The sequence below is a fragment of the Lithobates pipiens genome, unplaced genomic scaffold, assembly GCF_037356315.1.
Source record: "Lithobates pipiens isolate NorthernLeopardFrog02 unplaced genomic scaffold, aLitPip1_a1.2 Scaffold_23, whole genome shotgun sequence".
Taxonomy (NCBI): domain Eukaryota; kingdom Metazoa; phylum Chordata; class Amphibia; order Anura; family Ranidae; genus Lithobates; species Lithobates pipiens.
In genome coordinates, this window is record NW_027507785.1 from 50876982 (window position 1) to 50897371 (window position 20390).

General features: G+C 44.6%; 1 protein-coding gene and 1 long non-coding RNA gene across 4 annotated transcripts in view; one reads left to right on the top strand and one right to left on the bottom strand.

Moving 5' to 3' along the window:
- The window catches only part of TATDN2 (TatD DNase domain containing 2), a 35820-nt gene that overhangs the window by 6946 nt on the left and 8484 nt on the right, over window positions 1-20390 (top strand). For all 3 annotated transcript variants that reach the window (XM_077451584.1, XM_077451585.1, XM_077451586.1), the window contains exons 2-3: window positions 12275-12618; window positions 18454-19434. In XM_077451584.1, coding sequence (XP_077307710.1) covers window positions 12280-12618; window positions 18454-19434 — 1320 coding nt within the window. In that variant the 5' untranslated portion in view covers window positions 12275-12279. The remainder of the gene's footprint in view (window positions 1-12274; window positions 12619-18453; window positions 19435-20390) is intronic.
- Window positions 1545-8751, bottom strand: LOC143927490 (uncharacterized). The gene is made up of 2 exons (XR_013262276.1): window positions 8141-8751; window positions 1545-2975 (listed from the first exon to the last, which is right to left on the bottom strand). It is a non-coding gene; the product is annotated as an uncharacterized LOC143927490 (long non-coding RNA).

Genomic DNA, 20390 nt, shown 5'->3' on the forward strand with positions numbered 1-20390 from the left:
GGCTCTCGAAAGCTCTGTACTAACGATCCGATTATCGTACGATCGCTTCGAAAGCGGTATTTCCCGTACGATTTTCGGATCGTGTGTATGGGGCATTAAGGGGAAGCAACTTTGAGGGACACACAGCAGATTTTCTTGGAGGAAATTTGCAGCAGACTTCCTAAGGGAGGGTTGATATTTTGCAATACACACTGGACTTCCGGCCGGAGGTTTCTTGCAGCACACAGCAGACTTGATATCTTGCTGTTCAGTAGACTTCCTAGGAAGGATAAATTTTTTTTCTAGGGGGATGTTTCTTGCAGGACACACAGCAGGCTTCCTAAGGGGGGGGGGGGGTTTATCTTGCTGCACAGAGTGGACTTCCTGTTATTGCTGGACACCGCAGTCAGTCTGTGCTTAGATGTGGTTAGATCTTCTGTTGGGCTTTTATTACACTTTCTGTGAGACGGAACATGAGGGAAAATCTCACAAATCAGGACAAACGGCAATAAAAGTGAAATTTTGGTGGAAATCTCCAGCATCTGCCTAAAAATTAAGTGGAACTCCAGCTGCACCCCGTGGCGGAGCACCACTGCACCATTTATACAGGGAAAAATGTGTATGTTTACCCCCCCCTTTTTTATTTTTTTATTTTATTTTTATTTCTTTATTTATCCCCCTGTAATCTCCTCCTGGTTGCTGTGGGCAGGTCTAGAATGCTGAAGAGACCAGTTCCACGCCTTTACATGGAGCCTTCCTCCTGTGAGCCGGTGTGATGACACGCCCCTAAGGGGAGGGCCCATGACAGCCTGGGCATTCAGGAAGAAGGTTGGTCGACAGACACTGGACGTCCTTTCCACCTAGAAGACAAGCGGTACTGGATCTCATAGGGGAGGGGATGGCGGGTAGGTTAGTATAACAGCAATCTGCGTTTTTTTTTTTTTAAGACGATTTACGTTTTTATTTTTCCATAACCTGAAATACTGCTATAGAGACCAACTCCAGCCAAAACTGTTTTTTTTGGAAGAGACGTGGAAAAGAACAGGTTTTTCTTTCAGTCTGTGAAACCATTGGGGAGATTTTCCTATACTTGGTGTATCAGTGACACGTTTTTGGCACCAGGGCAGGAAATAAGGGAATGAAGGTCCCCGGGATAGGAAGGGAGAGATCCCAATAAAAACTTTGGGGAAGATTTACTAAAACTCGAGCACTCCAGGATCTGGTGCAGCTGTGCATGGTAACCAATTGGCTTCTAACTTCATCTTGTCCAATTAAAGTGATTGTAAAGGCTTTATGGGGGGGGGGGGATAAAAAAATAAATAAACATGTTATACTTATCTGCTCTGTTGCAGTGGATTTGCACAGAGCAGCCCAGATCCTCTTCTGTGACCCTGGCTCCCTCCCCCCTGTTCAGTGCCCCCACAGCAAGCTGCTTGTTATGGAGGCACCCAAGCAGGATCATAGTGTTTTGGATCCCAGACAAATCTCTGGCCGAGTTATCTGCACCTGGTCTAATTCAAATGTCCATGCATGCATGTTTAGAAGAAGTACGCTGACACACACTGTTCAGTGAAAAAGCTTCCTTTATTGCTCTGGGCATATAGCCCCTTTATAGTAGAAGATGACTCATTGTTTGCAAAGCATCATCTCAGGTGTATTCTGTGCTGTCAAGCAGAGATTGGAGGACCCTTATCTAAGGGGTCCTGGCCAGTTTCATCCAGGTTTTCTGCTGATGGCTTGTGGACTCCTGGACTCACTCCGATGGGAGGGGGGTCTCTAGGTGAGGCATTTTGATTAAGGAGATTCAGCATATATCTTGACATAATAGAAAATAGTCATTTAATCAAAGTATTAAACAATCCATAACAGTCCCCCCTTGAAATGTCTATTTCCTATTCTGTCCCTAGTAGGTGGTCTAACTCATCTGTCCTCATGTGCCTTGGAACTTTTTTCTTGCTGTACGTTAGACGGGTGATGGCTGGCCCATCACCCCCCTTGCCACAGTCTTTGCACATGTGGAAGTCAGATGCTATCCCTATGGCTGAATGATCTTATAATTTGTAGATATGGGGAGGGACTGTAATGGGGCATAGGGCTTCTTATAGTCCTCATCTTCTGCGTCCTGCTGTATCATCACTGGGGTCGCTTGGTCAACTGTTTGCCTAGGAATTTCTTTACACATGTAATAACATAACATACTATAGTAGCTAGAAATACCAGAATAACTAGTATTACAGTACCTATCCGAGCCAAGGTCTTCTGCCAACCACCCAAACCACTGGTCCCTTGGCTGATCTATACCCAAATTCTTCTTCAGCTCTACTAAATAGGCTTTCCAACATTTTATGGCCAGGGTGACCTTACCATTTGGACCGGTGTTGTCAGGTATGTATGTATAGCATGTCCCTGTACCTTCTATAATGTCCAAGGCCATCCTATTCTGAAATGTCATGTAAGATGTGGGTGCTAATTGGTCAGCAATCCCCTGTAGGGCATCTCTAGTGTAATTTACAAACCACTGCTGGTTGTAATATATTTAATTTATACAGTCTACATTTTTGTTGACAGTGATTATGGGAATCGAAGACTTAAAACCTGCCTTTACTTGGTCTCGGGCTTTAAATTCATTCAGGACCCTTATGGCATCTATATACACATGTGGGTGAAAACTTCCCTCAGGAGCGTTCCTCTTAGTGATAGCCACCTGTTGGGCCCTCCCCAGATTTAACAGAAAAAGGATATACAATGTAGACATCATGGTGCAGTCAATGTCTTGTCCTCTGGACTTGGGACTTTCTTACAGTGGAAGGGGCGGATTCAAGTGTTTTCCCAGCCAACTTTACAGATTTGCTTGTGGTCAGCAGCACCTGGAAGGGACCATCATATCTGGGTTCAAGAGACCTTTTTCTTACAAATGTCTTTACCAGCCCCCAATCTCCAGGTAGTAGTTGGTGTGTTCCTGTATCTAATTCAGGATCTGGAATGGAAGAAAACACCTGGACACATATTCGGGTTAATTCTCGTGATAATGCGGTTACATAATTAGTCAACACATCAGACTGCAGTTATAACTGTGGAAAATAACAACCAAGTCTAGGGGCTAAATCAAACAAAATCTCATAAGGGGGTAGGGGAGTGTTCTCCCCTTGGTGTGTATCTGATGCTGAACAGGGCAATGGGCAGGCTGTCCAGCCAATGCATACCAGTCTCTTGGGCCATTTTTAACATTCAAGTCTTTAATGTGTCATTCATTCTTTCTACCTTCCCGGTACTCTGGGGGTGGTAGGCTGTGTGAAACTACTAAGGTGTACTCAAATCATCCAATCTTTGGCATTTGGATGTGGTCAATTTGTATCCGCTGGAAAGGGTACGAGGGCTTTGCCAGGCGTTTCTGCGGCATCTTCTCTGTGCATCCCGGGTTACACTTTGCACAAATGGTGCATGACTTATAGACATTGCTAGTCAGTGGAGTGATTCCTGAAGCTACATTCATAAGAGTCTTTGACAGATGGGCAGCTCCATGTGCCCCTTGTACCACACCCGAGTACATATTCCTGGGTAAGCAAGGCTTCTTGTTGCACTCGAATAGTCCATCCTTGAAAGTTGTTCCCCTCTGCTTCCAGCTTTCCTTCTCATCCGGACTTGCTGCTTCTTGTAGTTCTTTCAGATAAACTCTGTCCACTGGGACAGTCTGTAGGGCAAGCATGGGGTGGTCTTCTACCACTCTATTTCCACTTCTCGTGGACTGCTGGTTGCCTGTTTGGCAGTTGAATCGGCTAGATGATTGCCTCCGGCTTCCTTCGAGTTCAGTTTGCCGTGTGCTTTTACTTTCAAAATAGCCACTTGGGTTGGGAGAAGTAAGGCGTCCATCAGGTCATTGATAGCTGGACTGTGTTTCACAAGTGCTCCTGCAGCTGTCAGGAATCCTCTGGCCTTCCAGATAACACCAAAGTCATGGGCAATGCTAAAAGCATATCTTGAGTCTGTATGAATGTTGGCTCTTTTTCCCTCTGCCAGTTTATATGCTGTAGTGAGTGCTTGTAGCTCTGTCTCCTGTGCAGACATCCCCGGTGGTAAGGCTTCAGCTTGTAGAACCGTCTTAGGTCTGAATTATGCAGGGGTATTTCACTCACATTGGGAATATGTGTGGTTTCCAGATGCATTAATTGAAAACAGTCATGGGGTGGCTCCTCTATTCCCCCCTCGGGAAGTGGAAAAAGGGTTGAAGGGTTCAGTGTTTGACAATGTAATAGAGTAATGTTGTCCGATAGAAGGAGGGAACGTTGGAGTCTCAAATGTCTGGCAGTGGACAGATTTTTCGGCTGGATCTGGTTGAGTATGGCAGCAATGTCCCAGACGTTCGGATACAAAGAGCTTGAACGTTTTTTTGTAGTCTGGAAGCCCTAAAACTGAAGATAATGAAATGGCTTGTTTGAGGGCCTCGAAGTTGGATATTACCTCTGAGGACATTTGGAAGGGCTCAGACTTCAGAGCATCATAAATGGGTTGCATCGGTAAGGAGGCTTCCGGACCGTAGCTTCATTATCTGCTCGGAGGTCCTGGACCATTCTGTACTTGTCTGGTTCTCCCTTAGGGATTCTCGTCTTCACAGGGAACAGAAGTGTGTTGTATGGAGATGTACAGGGTATCAGGGCGCCATTTGACATGAGGGCTTTGACATGCTGTGAAATAGATTTGCAGATTGGGATAACTTTAGAGGGTTTCCAGGGCAGAGGAGCTCCAAGTTTCAACTGCACCATGACTGGTGGCACCTTTAAGTGTCCTACATCCTCAGCTCCTGTGGACCATAGCAGAAGTGTCCTCAATGTCCAGTGGAGAAGAGACAGTAATAGATCCATCTTCAAAGAACACAATAGAAGCCTGAAGTTTGGACAGTACATCTGCTCCCAAGAGATTGAGTGGACAGGTGGAAGAGACAAAGAATCGAGCCAGAAGGTCTGGGTACTTTCCAACTTGTAGGGGACGGGTCATTGGGTTAGTTCTGGGAGTTCCATCTATGTCCACACAAGATATGTCAATATCAGAAAGGTATGAGTGGTCAAGTAAATCCTCTTCTCTAATCACGCTTCTGGCTGCAGCTGTGCCGCTTAGGAAAGTGGTTGGATGTCCCTCAATGGGTAGGGTAACCCTCGCTAATGGGTCTTCTGAGTTCTTTGAAGAGGTTGCCCTCACAGGGGTTAGTGACACAGGCTTGCCCAATACCTAGCATAGGAGATCCTGGTGTTCCGAGGTGGGATGTCCAGGGTTTTGATATTGTTGCTGCTGCTGCACACAGTACTCCGGTTGGGCCATGGTGAGGCCTTTTCAGATTGACTCCTTGAGGCTTGCCACAAAGGCTGAAGACAGTATCTGGCTGTGTGCCATATTATGGGTGATGAATACCAAATCTGAAAAAAACTTGTGACAGTCCGGTGTAAAACTTTTCTACTGACTCCGTTTTGTCTTGAGTAACATCTTGGATACTTGTAGCTTGATCAGCCAGTCTGCCCTCCGCCCACTCGCACAGCTACTCACAGAATTCCACACCAGAATTAAAGGTATTGTCATCGACAATCCTCACATCACAGAGACTTTTCTCCATGATGGGCCAGTAAGCGTCTCCAGCTTTAATTTCACATAAACTGACTACATTTCTTATTACTGCTAAGTAGGGTTTTTTCCACTGCCTATTACTCGGCAACTTTCATCAGGAGACTTGTTTTCCTGCAGAAAACTCTCCATCTCTTCTATTGTTTCCTGCGAGTGGTCTTTGCTACATTTAAAGTAATCAAAACATTCTCAGCCTTTTCTTTCATTTACATTTACATATTTCTTCATAACATCCATTCTAAACATATATTCTCTTTTGTACTGTTTCATTGTCTAACTACTGTTTTCTCAACTTGCAAAATTCCTTTAATATTCTAGCCTGCTAGAATAATAACTAAATCAACCGGTCCTGTATATCCCACACATGCAAACATCACATGTTATACCAGTAATCTCACAGCCTTTCAACCATTAACATCCCTACAGACAGTCCCTCACACAGGGATCTGAAGGGAGGGGCACCTCACTCCTTGCAGTGAAGCGTAAGGATGGGGGTAAGGAGCACAGCTGCAGAATGCTCTGCCATGCTCAAAAAATGAGACTTCAGGCTTATATTTCTTTTATCTCAGCGATACTTCTAACATATGCATTGCCTGATATTCTATTTTGCTAGACCCATCAGTGATATGCATTATAAAAATGTTGACAGGCTCATAACTAGAGTTTCATCATGTTGCATACTTTCAAATAAATTCCAATATTGCACACATTATACTAGGCTTCTGCAGTTTTCAGTAAACCATTGTCAGGTAACACTTCTCATTTTTCTTTCAGTATTTTCCACCATTCCTCTGGCTGCAATCTACCCCCTGGAGGAATGGTGATGCTACAAATCTTCACAAATTTTTTTGCTTTCTTAACATAATTCCTCCCTCTCTCTCGTGTTTCCCTTTCTCTGGCTTAACCAATTTCTGCCCCATTATTTTCTGTCTTGATGACTGAGATATTTATGTGTCTGCTCAGGATTTTAGACGGGTCACGAGGTTGCCTTGGATTCTGAAAGGGTCTGGCAATTCCTCTATTCGTCACCTGGTACCGGTTCAGACTATATCCCAATCTCAAGTTAACGAGGACAAAACAGATAGTACCACAGAGAGAGGTTTTGTCTACAATGCTCGACTGCCACCTGGGTCGCCCCTGGTGCGTCTTCCCAAAACGTAGACTCAGTCACGGTTCTGCCCGTCCGAGACGGCCACAGAATAGGGGTCGGGTAGTGCGTGACCACTCACTTCCCTCAACAAGACATTTAACAGACAGATATGTACAGCAGTTAATATTCAACAATGAGATCCTCAAATTTTCACTTCCCTCTGTTTCTTCTAAATCTCCCACTTGTTCAGGACACCTTATCGGTTCCTGTCCACTCTTTCTACATTCACTTTCTATAGACCCAATTGACCTTCCAACCACCTTCAAAAATGCTGAACATCAATCCACAAACACAATTATAACATGACATTTGTATGATTTGTAATAGATGTGTATGCTTGAATTATAACAACCACACAGCCACGCTACCTGCGTCCCTGACGCCCCCTTCTGGGTGACGTGCTTTACCACACCATCACCTTTACCAAAGGAGTTTATCCACGTCCCTGACACCCCCCTTCTGGGTGAAGTGCTACACCGCACTAACACCGGTACCAAAGGAGTTTGTCCATATCCCTGAGGCCCCCTTCTGGGTGAAATGCTACACCGCACTAACACCGGTACCGAAGGAGTTTGTCCCTGTCCCTGACGCCCCCCTTCTGGGTGAAGTGCTACACCGCACTAACACCGGTACCAAAGGAGTTTGTCCCTGTCCCTGACGCCCCCCTTCTGGGTGAAATGCTACACCGCACTAACACCGGTACCGAAGGAGTTTGTCCATGTCCCTGACGCCCCCCTTCTGGGTGAAATGCTACACCGCACTAACACCGGTACCGAAGGAGTTTGTCCATGTCCCTGACACCCCCCTTCTGGGTGAAGTGCTACACCGCACTAACACCGGTACCAAAGGAGTTTGTCCATATCCCTGAGGCCCCCTTCTGGGTGAAATGCTACACCGCACTAACACCGGTACCGAAGGAGTTTGTCCCTGTCCCTGACGCCCCCCTTCTGGGTGAAGTGCTACACCGCACTAACACCGGTACCAAAGGAGTTTGTCCCTGTCCCTGACGCCCCCCTTCTGGGTGAAATGCTACACCGCACTAACACCGGTACCGAAGGAGTTTGTCCATGTCCCTGACGCCCCCCTTCTGGGTGAAATGCTACACCGCACTAACACCGGTACCGAAGGAGTTTGTCCATGTCCCTGACGCCCCCCTTCTGGGTGAAATGCTACACCGCACTAACACCGGTACCGAAGGAGTTTGTCCAGGTCAGCTGGGACCCAGCTGTGTGGCAATCTCTTTCAACATCATACATCATTTATCACAGACCCATACAACACAACAACACAGACTCATACAACACAACAACACAGACTCGTACAATACAACAACACAATGTTCTTACAGGCTGCAGATAATTGGAATACAGGTTCATATAATGGACCTCGGGCAAGTATTACCTGTCTTTTGGCGACCTTCGGCAGCCGACGCGGATACAGAGACGGACCCACACGGGAATGGGATATACTAGCAAGATATGAATGTGATATCTTACTGTATTTTCAGAGTTGATCAGTCTCTGTCCCTCCTGTGGTGATTCCTCCTCAGTGGCCTCTTGGTCGGCTGTTCCTCCGGTTCGCAACCCGAGAGCCTCACGTTGAGCTGCCAGCTGTTTTGGATCCCAGACAAATCTCTGGCCGAGTTATCTGCACCTGGTCTAATTCAAATGTCCATGCATGCATGTTTAGAAGAAGTACGCTGACACACACTGTTCAGTGAAAAAGCTTCCTTTATTGCTCTGGGCATATAGCCCCTTTATAGTAGAAGATGACTCATTGTTTGCAAAGCATCATCTCAGGTGTATTCTGTGCTGTCAAGCAGAGATTGGAGGACCCTTATCTAAGGGGTCCTGGCCAGTTTCATCCAGGTTTTCTGCTGATGGCTTGTGGACTCCTGGACTCTCTCCGATGGGAGGGGGGTCTCTAGGTGAGGCATTTTGAGTAAGGAGATTCAGCATATATCTTGACATAATAGAAAATAGTCATTTAATCAAAGTATTAAACAATCCATAACAATAGCTCCATGTGTCTATTCAGAAACCGAGCCCTGACCTGGCCAGCCCCCCTCCCCTCTCCCCCAATTAGCTAGCTGACTTTGGTAGCAGCGGGAGCCAAGGGCGCCACTGCTGTGTCTCATCCAATGGGAAGGAGAATCTCGGACGGCTGACACACTCGTGGACAGCCAGGGACCTCAGGTAAGTGGGGGGGGCGGGGTAGGAGGGGGGCTGCACACAGAAAGCTTAATGCATTAAGATAAAAGAAACAAATTCTGCCTTTACAACCTGTAGGCTCTGAAAATAAACCCTGGAGGCTAATTGGTTACTATGTAGAGCTGCACAAGATTCTGTGCACCGGTTTTAGTAAATCGCCCCCTTTATGTAATTGAATCGGTAAGAGTGGCAAACAAGTACAAAGGTGTGTGTGTTTTATAATTCAAGCAGTAATAAATAATAAAAAAAAATAACATTCAATGTCATAATAAATATAAATATACAGTACAGACCAAAAGTTTGGACACACCTTCTCATTCAAAGAGTTTTCTTTATTTTCATGACTATGAAAATTGTAGATTCACACTGAAGGCATCAAAACTATGAATTAACACACGTCCAATTATATACTGAACAAAAAAGTGTGAAACAACTGAAAATATGTCTTATATTCTAGGTTCTTCAAAGTAGTCACCCTTTGCTTTGATTACTGCTCCGCACACTCTTGGCATTCTGTTGATGAGCTTCAAGAGGTAGTCACCCGAAATGGCTTTCTAACAGTCTTGAAGGAGTTCCCAGAGATGCTTAGCACTTGTTGGCCCTTTTGCCTTCACTCTGCTGTCCAGCACACCCCAAACCATCTCGATTGGGTTCAGGTCCGGTGACTGTGGAGGCCAGGTCATCTGGCGCAGCATCCCATCACTCTCCTTCTTGGTCAAATAGCCCTTACACAGCCTGGAGGTGTGTTTGGGCTCATTGTCCTGTTGAAAAATAAATGATGGTCCAACTAAACGCAAACCGGATGGAATAGCATGCCGCTGCAAGATGCTGTGGTAGCCATGCTGGTTCAGTATGCCTTCAATTTTGAATAAATCCCCAACAGTGTCACCAGCAAAGCACCCCAACACCATCACACCTCCTCCATGCTTCACGGTGGGAACCGGGCATGTAGAGTCCATCCGTTCACCTCTTCTGCATCGCACAAAGACACGGTGGTTGGAACCAAAGATCTCAAACTTGTACTCATCAGACCAAAGCATAGATTTCCACTGGTCTAATGTCCATTCTTTGTGTTCTTTAGCCCAAACAAGTCTCTTCTGCTTGTTGCCTGTCCTCAGCAGTGGTTTCCTAGCAGCTATTTTACTATGAAGGCCTGATTCACACAGTCTCCTCTTAACAGTTGTTCTAGAGATGTGTCTGCTGCTAGAACTCTGTGTGGCATTGACCTGTTCTCTAATCTGAGCTGCTGTTAACCTGCGATTTCTGAGGCTGGTGACTCGGATGAACTTATCGTCCGCAGCAGAGGCGACTCTTGGTCTTCTTTTCCTGGGGCGGTCGTCATGTGAGCCAGTTTCTTTGTAGCGCTTGATGGTTTTTGCCACTGCACTTGGGGACACTTTCAAAGTTTTCCCAATTGTTCGGACTTACTGACCTTCATTTCTTAAGTAATGATGGCCACTCGTTTTTCTTTACTTAGCTGCTTTTTTCTTGCCATAATACAAATTCTAACAGTCTATTCAGTAGGACTATCAGCTGTGTACTGTATCCACCTCCTACACAACACAACTGATGGTCCCAACCCCATTTATAAGGCTTGAAATCCCACTTATTAAACCTGACAGGGCACACCTGTGAAGTGAAAACCATTTCGGGTGACTACCTCTTGAAGCTCATCAACAGAATGCCAAGAGTGTGCGGAGCAGTAATCAAAGCAAAGGGTGACTACTTTGAAGAACTTAGAATATAAGACATATTTTCAGTTGTTTCACACTTTTTTTGTTCAGTATATAATTGGACGTGTGTTAATTCATAGTTTTGATGCCTTCAGTATGAATCTACAATTTTCATAGTCATGAAAATAAAGAAAACTTTTTGAATGAGAGGTGTGTCCAAACTTTTGGTCTGTACTGTGTATGTATATGTGTGTATATATATATATGTGTGTGTATATATATATATATATATATATATATATATACACATACATACCGTATTTGCCGGTGTATAAGGCGACCCGGCATATAAGACGACCCCCTAATCTTACAGGACAAAAACGCTTTTAAAACTGTACTTACCGTATAAGACGACCCGGCTTTCGAGCCTTCATATTTCTTCCTTCTTCCTGCATTTGCTGGAGCCAATCACGGCGAGCGATGTATTCTATTAATGAGTACAAAGCCCGCTTGGATTGGCAGAGGCTGTAACATCATCAGCCCGCGCCGTTCTGACTCTCCAAGCCAATCAGAGCAGGCTACAGAGTAGCCTGCTCGGATTGGCAGAGGTCGTTACTCCAATCCGAGCAGGCTTTGTATTCATTTGAAGCTACATACAGTATTACCGAACACCCAGCCGGCATCCGAGGGGCTGACCCGGCGTATAAGACGACCCCTGCTTTTTGGCCAATTTTTTTACATGCAAAAGGTCGTCTTATACGCCGGAAAATACGGTGTATATATATTATAATATATAATTATGTTATTGTAAAAAAAAAAAGAAAATATTTATATAATTGAACCTCTTCCCGCCGAAGGTCTCCTGGCTTTTTAAAGGTCCCAGAAGGCAGAGGGTGGGCATTCTGTGATTGGCGGTTACATGATCAGAAAGCTCCCGATTGCTAGTGTTTTTTGGGAGCTTTCCAGTTCTCGCCGGCTACCATGCAGGGAGCGTGCTCTCAGCGCGGTAAATTGTTTTAACGCTAAGGGGTTAATTTCATACCATTTTTATGTAATATATAAAATGTAATATTCATAATCAAATAATAGTTCAACCAGCAAAGTACAAAGTCTGGCTAAAACGTTTCAGGGAACATCCCACTTCATCAGGGCTGTAAAGAAGAACATTAATACTAAAATAACAAATGTAAACAAAATACAAAGTAATCTTAAAAAAAAAAAAAAAAAAAGCTTCCTGTTTCTCCGAACCCCTCTTTTGGACAGGAAGTGGGAGGGAATCTTGGTGGGGTCGCAGAGAGCAATAAAACAGCATGGTTCTATCCCTTCCACACTCTATTCAATATCTGAAGTTGGCTTTTTAAATGTTTGTGTTTTTATTTTTTGGGTGGACTGACCCTTTTATTGCTTTGCAAAACTCAACAAGGTTGAAGGTGTCTGTGTTACCACCATTACTCAATCAGGAACATTGATTTTTGAGCTTTGGTCACATTTCACCCAAGCCTTGCCAAATTGTTGCAGGTACCTCTCAGACAATACTTGGTAAGGATGGCCACCCAAAGGCCTCGTACTGCAGCAGAAGATCCAGCTGTGAGATCTGAATGTCGGTGACCCACGTGCTTTCTTCATTTTTTTTTTTTTTCTTTTCTCCCCAGGCACTATGGCTGATCGGAATGGTTCGCGGAAGCATAGATGGTCGAGTCCACCAGAAATGTCTCCAAGTAAATACTTGAGAGGCCTGGATTCAAAACTCCCGAGAGGGGCCCATCGCAGCAGAGAGGGAGACCCTGATAGCCCCAGCCCGCCGAGGGAGAGGCAAGTCAGGGTCTACCCCTATGAGAGTACGCCAAAACGCACTCTGGATCACCGACTTGGCAGCAATTCCACAGAGAGGGCACCGAGCAGAGGCCACCAACGGACTGTCAGCTTGGACTTCCACAGATCTGACCGAGCGGAGCCATCAACGCCTACTCCTAGGGCCTCAGTGTCACTAACAGAGGTAAGACCATCCATTGACTACAATGTAAAGGGGAAGCATCTCACTGACCTCCAACACAAGGGGGTCACTATCCAGCGCTGAGTCTAATTCTACTGTATTGACAGTTATGGGTATTCAAGAACCGATGGTGAGGCCCAATCACACTAAGGTGCTACAACCCAAAGCTACTTTTTCTCAGACGGGTTTCCACCAGAGGTTCACCAAGCAGTGAGCAATGGAGACTGATCTTCCACCTGCAGTGACTGTAATTTAAGAGGGCAGCATCTCTCAGACATCCTACATAAGGGGTCACTCCTACACAGATCACCATTGTAACGGGGCTTTTCTCCATTGACCATCAATACAAAGGGACATTTTCTGTTGACCACCAATACAAGACTCCTTTCAGACTGTGCCGCCCATAGCGTCGGCGGTAAAACGCCGCTATTTTTACCTGCGTTTTACCATCAGATTTGTGGCGCTTTTAACCCCCAGCTAGCAGCCGAGAAAGGGTTAAAACTGCCCGCAATAACGGCGTTTTTGGCGGTATAGCCACACTACCCCATTGATTTCAATGTGGAGGAGCGGTAAACACACCGCTCCAAAGAAGCTGCTAGCAGGACTTTTCCTGATGCCCTGCCAGTGCACCGCTCCAGTGTGAAAGCCCTCGGGCTTTCACACTGGAGACAATGGAGCAGCTGTTTGAGGGCGGATTGCAGGTGCTATTTTTAAAGTAGTTGTAAACCCACTTTTTGGACTTCTGCCTATAGGTAAGCCTAGAATAAGGCTTGCCTATAGGTAGTGGAAATATCTCCTAAACGTGCGCCGTTTAGGAGATATTTCATGTGTAGTCCGCAAAAAATTCCTACGGCGCATGCGCGGGGAAAAAACTAAACTAAGTGCCGTTTCTTCCCTAGCTTGTGGCGTTAGTTGCGGCTCCCGTGTGCAACGCGCGGGAGAGATGTCATGCGGCTCTGGCGCATCACAGAGCCGGAGTCCGCAGCCCGGAAGGAAGAGGGTCAGAAGATGGACTCTGCCCACACAGGGGACATCGCTGGATTCTTTTTCATGCAAGTGGCACATAATGAGCTAGTATGCAATGCATACTAGCCCATTATGCTTTTCATTTGCAGACTGCAGCAGCGAGCAAAAGAGGAAGTAAAACCCATCAGGCTTTGCTTCCTGTTTATTGCTATAGCGCCTGGAAAACGCCCTCAGTGTGAAAGGGGTCTAAGGGTAAGAAGGTCTCCTTTTTAGCTGCAAATCTATACAATTACATGGATCGATTGTTTGTGACAAACTCAGCCTGAACTCCCACCAGACCGTGACCAACGCGGTTCGCTCTGCCCCTTGGAGCTTAATCTTGGGGAAACACCACCAATATAAGGGGTCACCTCTACGCAGATCAGCATTGTAAAGCAGTTTTTCTCCATTGCTTATCAATGCGAATGGACATTTTATTCCATTGACCACCAATATATAAAGAGTCACTTTTTACATTGATCACCAACGTAAAGGGCCTTTTCTTCATTAGCCATCAGTATGAGGGGGCGTTTATTTAATTTTTTTTTTTTTTTTTAATTGACCACCAATGCAAGTGGTCACGTCTACATTGGTGGTTAGGGGGAGCCCATGGATGGGCTTTAAAAATTACTAGTGTTTTGGTTTCAGTATTTGTCTGGTTGTAGTCTTAAAGTGTAACTAAATCTAAGAACAAAAAAATGTATAGTATTGCAGCTTACCGGTGCTATGATGTGGTGGCTGCACAATTAATCGTTAAAAAAAATTGTGATCTCGTTTCAACCCCCCCTGACGATCTCTATTGCAGAGTTTGCCGATTCTTTCATATAACAAGTGGAGAGACTTATCTGCTCACTCAGCTGTCAAAAGAAAACATCCGGGCAGTCTGCCAAGTTCTTAAAATGAAACATTGTAACTAACTCTTCTTTCTTAGGCCCCTTTCACACTGTCGGACCAGGTCCGCCTGTCGGTTTTGACGGTGGACCTGAACGGGCACTCCATGCTAGTCTATGGATCCGCTAAAATCAGACGGATGCCCCTACGTTCGCATCCGTCCCTGGCGGATCAGATCGGGTGAGATCTGGTGAAAAAGGACATGCTGTCCGGTTTTCGTCCGATCTCTCCATAGTAACTAGCGGCGCTCGACGAGCTCCTCCCCCGCTCAGTGAGCAGAGAGGGACCTGTCATCCGCCGGCTGAGAGAGATCCCCCGCTGAGCTGGCGGACAGAGGCGGACTCCGAGGCAACGGATCCGCCTTTGTGAGAATGAAGCCTTAGATCAAAGGGAAACTTCTGTGTGCAAAGAAAAATCCGGGCAGTCTGCCAAGTTTTTAAACAATGTGTAAATGCAGGAAGTTTAACCATTTAAAAGTCTAAATCTTTTTCTGACACCTTGTTTCTTAAGTTAAAATCAATATTTTTTGCTAGAAAATTACTTTGAACCCCTAAAATAGAGCAATATATATATATATATATATATATATATATATATATATATATATATATATATATATATATATATATATATATATATATATATCAGAGACCATAGAGAATAAAATGTCAATTGCTGCAATATTTTATGTCACACTGTATTTGCCCAACGGTCTTTCAAACGCAATTTTTTGGGAAAAAATACTCTTCGATGAATAATATAAAAAAAAAAAAAGAAACCGTAAAGTTAGCCCAATTTGTTTGTTTGTTTTAGTTTTTTTGTAATGTGAAAGGTGATGTTACACCGCGAGAATCGTGATCTATCTTCAAAGCAAAAAAATCGTGATTCTCATTTTAGCCAGAATCACGCAGCTCTAGTGGCTGCATTCGTTTTCTATTTTTAAACTTTTTTTCCCTTTTTATTTATTTCAATTTGGCAATCTTGCCATTAATTCACTTCCTGTCCAAGAATGACATCTGTACTAAGCAGCAATTGTCACCCGAGGGCAGGGAGTGTGTTAGGACTAAATAACTCTAAGCCCCTGTACACACGGTCAGAGATTTCCACAACCAAATCCGTCGGATTTTGTCCATCGGATTTAGTCCGACGGATTGTGTCCGAAACTGTTGCATACACACGGTCGGACAAAGTTGGTGAAAAATCCGATCTTTCAGAATGTGATGACGGAATTTCGTTACGATGGGACTACATTCAGGCTAGTAGCCAATAGCTTTGATGTAGGAATTTGATCTGAGCATGCGTGGCACTTGGTCCGATCAAAATTCTCTACACATGATCGGAGTATGTCCGACCGGCCCAGTTGGTCGGGAAATATTTCCAACATGTTGGAAAATTGGGTCCGACGGATATTTCGACGGAATCAGTCCGATGCATACCACACACAGTCGGATTATCCGACGACACGGTCCGATAGGACACATTCCGACGGATTCTCCGACCGGGTGTACAAGGGCTTAGAATTAAACTACTGTGTAAAAGTTTTACTCCGGTGTGAAAAAATTTAATCTGCAAATTTAATGCTTTCAGAAATAGTGTTTAATTTTATAAAAATAAACAAAATGAACAGAAGAGAAATACAAATTTGGTGTGACCACCCTTTGCCTTCAAACCAGCATCCGTTCTTCTAGGTACATTGCACATGGTTTTTGAAGGAACTCAGCAGGTAGGTTGCTCCAAACATCTTGGAGAACTAAGCACGGATCTTCTGTGGATGTCGGCTGCTTCAAATCCTTCTGCCTCTTCGTGTAATCCCAGACAGACTCCATAATGTTGAGATCAGGGCTCTGTTGTGACCAAACCATCACTTCCTGAACTCTTTGTTCTTCTTTACACTAAAGATGGTTTTTATTTTTTTACAGAAACTATTTTTTTTTTTCAGCATATACAGCAAGGGGTATTCTTGAAATTACAATACAGATTAGTATCGATAGTAATAATGCATACAAGAGGTACAGTATCCTGTGGTTTATCACAAAACCCTATTTCAAAGGAAATCTTAAATCAAAGTACAACAATCTGCCAGTTGGAATGTCGGCATTCATTAACCCTTGCCCAACAGCAAACAAACATCCGGTGAGGGGTAATAGAACCTCATCGGGGGGGAGGAACAGAAACTGGGGCAACTCGTGCCATGAAGCCAATATAATGGATGGAGAGGATTCAATAAGAAAAAAGGAGAGGAATAGTGTACACTCAAGGAGGGCAACCCCTCTACACCCATCAGCCACAGACATCTATCCATGCAGACCACACTTTGTCAAATTTGCACGGACATTGGCTGCTCTCATAGGTGAGTCTGTATAGGGGCGGTACTGAATTGACCGATTTTTCCATCAGGAGTAGGTGGCTCAACCGATTTCCATTTTAGAAGTATCTCCCTTCTGACAGAACAGAGAAAAGGTTATACATAACATATCTGTCTCCCTTGACCCTGGGCAGGTAACTAAGCAGGAGCACCAGATGGTCTAGGGCAGTGATGGCGAACCTTGGCACCCCAGATGTTTTGGAACTACATTTCCCATGATGCTCCACTACACTGCAAAGTGCAGGAGCATCATGGGAAATGTAGTTCCAAAACATCTGTGGTGCCAAGGTTCGCCATCACTGGTCTAGGGGTATCTGGGCGTCACTTGGTTAACCCAGAGTCCTAGCAACCTCCCCCCTGGCACCCTGCCATATCTGTATTGTGGTCCTCATGGGGGTGGTCAGGGCTGAAGATGGTTGTTAAATACATTATCTGTATGTTTTAGGGCCTATTGCAGGCCACTCTGATGGTATGGTATGATGAAGTATCTGCCTGTATTTCTCATTATTGACAACACCATTGATCCTAACCAATTCTCCTACTGTATTTGCACAAATGCAGCCCCAAATATGCAAGGAACCTCCACCATGCTTCACTGTTGGCTGCAGACACTCATTATTGCCATCAAACTGCCTCCCGCTACAGCCAGATATTTCACATTTTGACTAATTAGCCCAGAGCACCTGCTGCCATTTTTCTGCACCCCAGTTCATATCTTTTCCTGCATAGTTGAGTTGCTTAGCCTTGTTTCCACGTCGGAGGTTTGGCTTTGTGGCTGCAATTCTTCCATGAAGACCACTTCTAGACAGACTTTTCTGGACAGTAGATGAGTGCGGGTACCTAGGTCCCACTGGTTTTCACCAGTTCTGGTCATCTTATGATGTGGAAGGGAAAGTAAGCATGATGTGTCTTTCATCTGCTGCATTAAGTTTCTTTGGCTGACCACTGCGTCTCAACAGTCCTCAACTTTGAGCTTCTTCTAAAGAACTTGAGCAGGACATCTTGAACCCTCAGTCTGCTTTGAAATCTTTGCCTGGGAGAGACCTTGCTGATGCAGTATAACTACCTTGTGTCTTGTTGCTGTGCTCAGTCTTGCCATGGTGTATGACATGCGACATGAAACTGACTTCCACAGCTTCACCTTAGTAGCTGAGTTTGGCCGTTCCTCACCCAGTTTTAAGCCTCCTACACAGTTGTTTCTGTCTCAGTTGATGACTGTTTCAACCTACATATGAAATTGATGATCATTAGCACCTGTTTGGTATAATTTGATTAATCATACACCTGACTCCAATCCTACAAAATCCCTGACATTGTACAAGTGTAAGAACTGATGCTGTTTTGAAGCCAAAGGGTGGTCACACCAAATATTTGATTTAGACCTTTCTTCTGTTCACTCTCTTTGCATTGTGTAAATTGATAAAATAACAATTAAAAGATATCTTCTGAAAGCATTCTTACTTTACAGCATTTCTTTACACCTGCGTAAAACTTTTTTACAGTACTGTACATATCCCCTTCCTGCCTTTATAACAGATCACTTTTAACTCAGCTTGTTTCCTGAATCCTCTTTGTAGGGTGATCGCCAAATTGAGATGGGTGAGGACACCAAAACAAAATCTGAGGATTTACAGAGGTCCCGGGCACGAAGGCCCAATGCTCCATCCTTGTTGTTTAAGAGGGCATTCAGCGACATAGGAGTTTCCGCAAGAGGAAGAAGATCATTGGATAGCCAGTTGACAAGTCAGCCAGAAGCGGAGAGGATGGGTAGGTTCCAGCAGCGGGAGTCAGAGGATTTAGACTTGTCATACAGGTCAAACACCCCCGAAAGAGAGATTGAGGAAGAGAAATTAGCATGGAGGTCGGAGAGTACCGGTCAACCAAGCTGGTTGGGGCGAACCATCACAAGGACATTTCCTAATGAAGAACTGGAAGTCCGTAAAGGAAAGTCCAGGCATTCAGAGCCATTACCCAGGACAGAGACCCCCAAGAAAGAAATTGTGGTGGAAGAGAAATCAACCTGGAGGTCGGAGAGGACAGATCACCCAATCCGGATAAGGCGAACTATCCCAAGAGTGATTCCTAAAGAAGAACCTGAGGCCCACAAAGAGAAACCAAAGGTCCGTAAAGAGAGAATGGAGGTTTATGAAGCGAAACCAAAGGTCTGCAAAGATAGAATGGAGGTTCATGAAGAGAAACCAAAGGTCCGCAAAGATAGAATGGAGGTTCATGAAGAGAAACCAAAGGTCCGCAAAGATAGAATGGAGGTTCATGAAGAGAAACCAAAGGTCCGCAAAGATAGAATGGAGGTTCATGAAGAGAAACAAAAGGTCCGCAAAGATAGAATGGAGGTTCATGAAGAGAAACCAAAGGTCCGCAAAGAGAGAATGGAGGTTGATGAAGAAAAAGCAAAGGTTCGTAAAGAGGGAACAAAGGTTCATGAAGATAAACCAACAGACCTCGAAGAGAGAACGGAGGACCTCAAAAAGAAACCAAATACCTCAGTGGGCACCCCGCGACTTGTGTTCTTGTATGAATCTGACAAAGAATCTGATACAGTGAGTACAAGAATTTTATACACATATGCCAGTACTTGTGGTAACGCCACAGGTGACCTGCACAAAGAGGGTCCAAATATACAATATATCTCCAGCCCTAAAAGGGTTAGTCTTCAATAGCACCATAATCTTGCTGCTCTCGCAACCAGCGGCACTAGAAACTTCAAACGTACAAAGAGAGAGAAGAGTGCACAGGCTCTGGTGCAACACCCTTTGTTTTTTTGATTAGAAACTAGATAAAAATGCACTCACAAGAAAATATGAATCGTAGCTCATCAATCCCCTCTCCTCACCACGGTACTATGGTATGGTGTACCCTGGACTTGGTAACCACTTGCCGACCAGGCTTTTTCTGGCACTTTTTTTTGTTTTCTAAGTTTAAAGTGTGTGAGCGACTTGCATATGCATTCGCTTCTGCGAGCGCACATGGAGGGATGGGGGCGCTTTACTTTTATTTATTTTTATTTTTTTCTTATTCCTATACCAAGGAATGTAAACATCCCTTGTAAGAGAAATAAGGATGACAGGTCTTGTTTATGGAAAGATCTGGGGTCAAAAATACCCCACATGTCTTCTTTACCTTTTTTGAAGGCAAAATTCCCCTTTGTTCAAACTTTAGGTCATGACACAGGAAGCAGTTGACCAGTAGATCTCATTGGCACACCCTGTGTTCCGTCAGATTAGGCGACACGTCAAAACTTGTAACGGAAGTGACGTTCTGTCATGGCCATCTTGGTACATCCCGCACTCATCCGCAGTAAGCCAACAGATGTTGCCAAGCAGACATATTTTTACACCCACCGACATGTTGCATTTCACATTCTTACCACTAAACTGAGCTTGTATAGTGAAATACAGTATTTAGAAGTCCATGACACTGTTTTGATGTTGAATTTTAAAAGCAGTGGTCTTCTGACAGATCAGCAAAAGTGTGAGATCAGTAGACTTGCCATTGC